The sequence below is a fragment of the Penaeus monodon genome, chromosome 28 (assembly GCF_015228065.2).
Source record: "Penaeus monodon isolate SGIC_2016 chromosome 28, NSTDA_Pmon_1, whole genome shotgun sequence".
NCBI lineage: Eukaryota > Metazoa > Arthropoda > Malacostraca > Decapoda > Penaeidae > Penaeus > Penaeus monodon.
The window spans coordinates 32,506-33,035 of NC_051413.1; the positions used below are offsets into that span (position 1 = coordinate 32,506).

The 530-nt window shown below is 47.9% G+C and overlaps 1 protein-coding gene across 1 annotated transcript in view; it reads right to left on the bottom strand.

Moving 5' to 3' along the window:
* The window catches only part of LOC119591238 (M-phase phosphoprotein 8-like), a gene marked incomplete at its 5' end in the record, with an annotated part of 9,263 nt that overhangs the window by 1,032 nt on the left and 7,701 nt on the right, over positions 1–530 (bottom strand). The window contains 2 exon segments of the mRNA XM_037939945.1: positions 22–183; positions 350–526. Coding sequence (XP_037795873.1) covers positions 22–183; positions 350–526 — 339 coding nt within the window.

The following is a 530-nucleotide window of genomic DNA, read 5'->3' on the forward strand; positions in this document are numbered from 1 at the left end:
TTATAGCAAGTAGCCTTTTACCTTTTCCTTCTGCTGTGACTCCTTGAAACGCTCCAAGATCTGCTGACAGCCAGAGAGGTTTTCCTCAGGTTCCCATGTGTTGTACTTGGGCCCCCAGCCCTTCCACTGGATCAGATACTCAATCTTGCCCTTCTTCTCTTTGGAGTCCAGGATCTTCTCCACCTAGAAAAAAATTCAGGTAGTCTTTCATTACCTCACCAAGATCTACTTGGAGGTGGGGGGGGGGGATAGTTCACTGCTTTCTATTTAGAATTTTCTTAACCACCTTGCACAGTTCTAGCACCAGAAGCCATATTCAAACCTTTCTCTACAACAACCAGCACCATACCTGCCAATCTTCCTGCTTTTCTAACTTCTCTAGGGTTGACAGGAAGCGCTTCAGGAGGTCAGGGCAATTCAGCTCCTCCTCAGACAGCCACGAATCATACTTTGCACTCCAGCCCTTCCATCTCACTTTGTATTCGGTGCGTCCTTTCACTTCCCTCAAGCCCATGATGGCTTCCACCTGC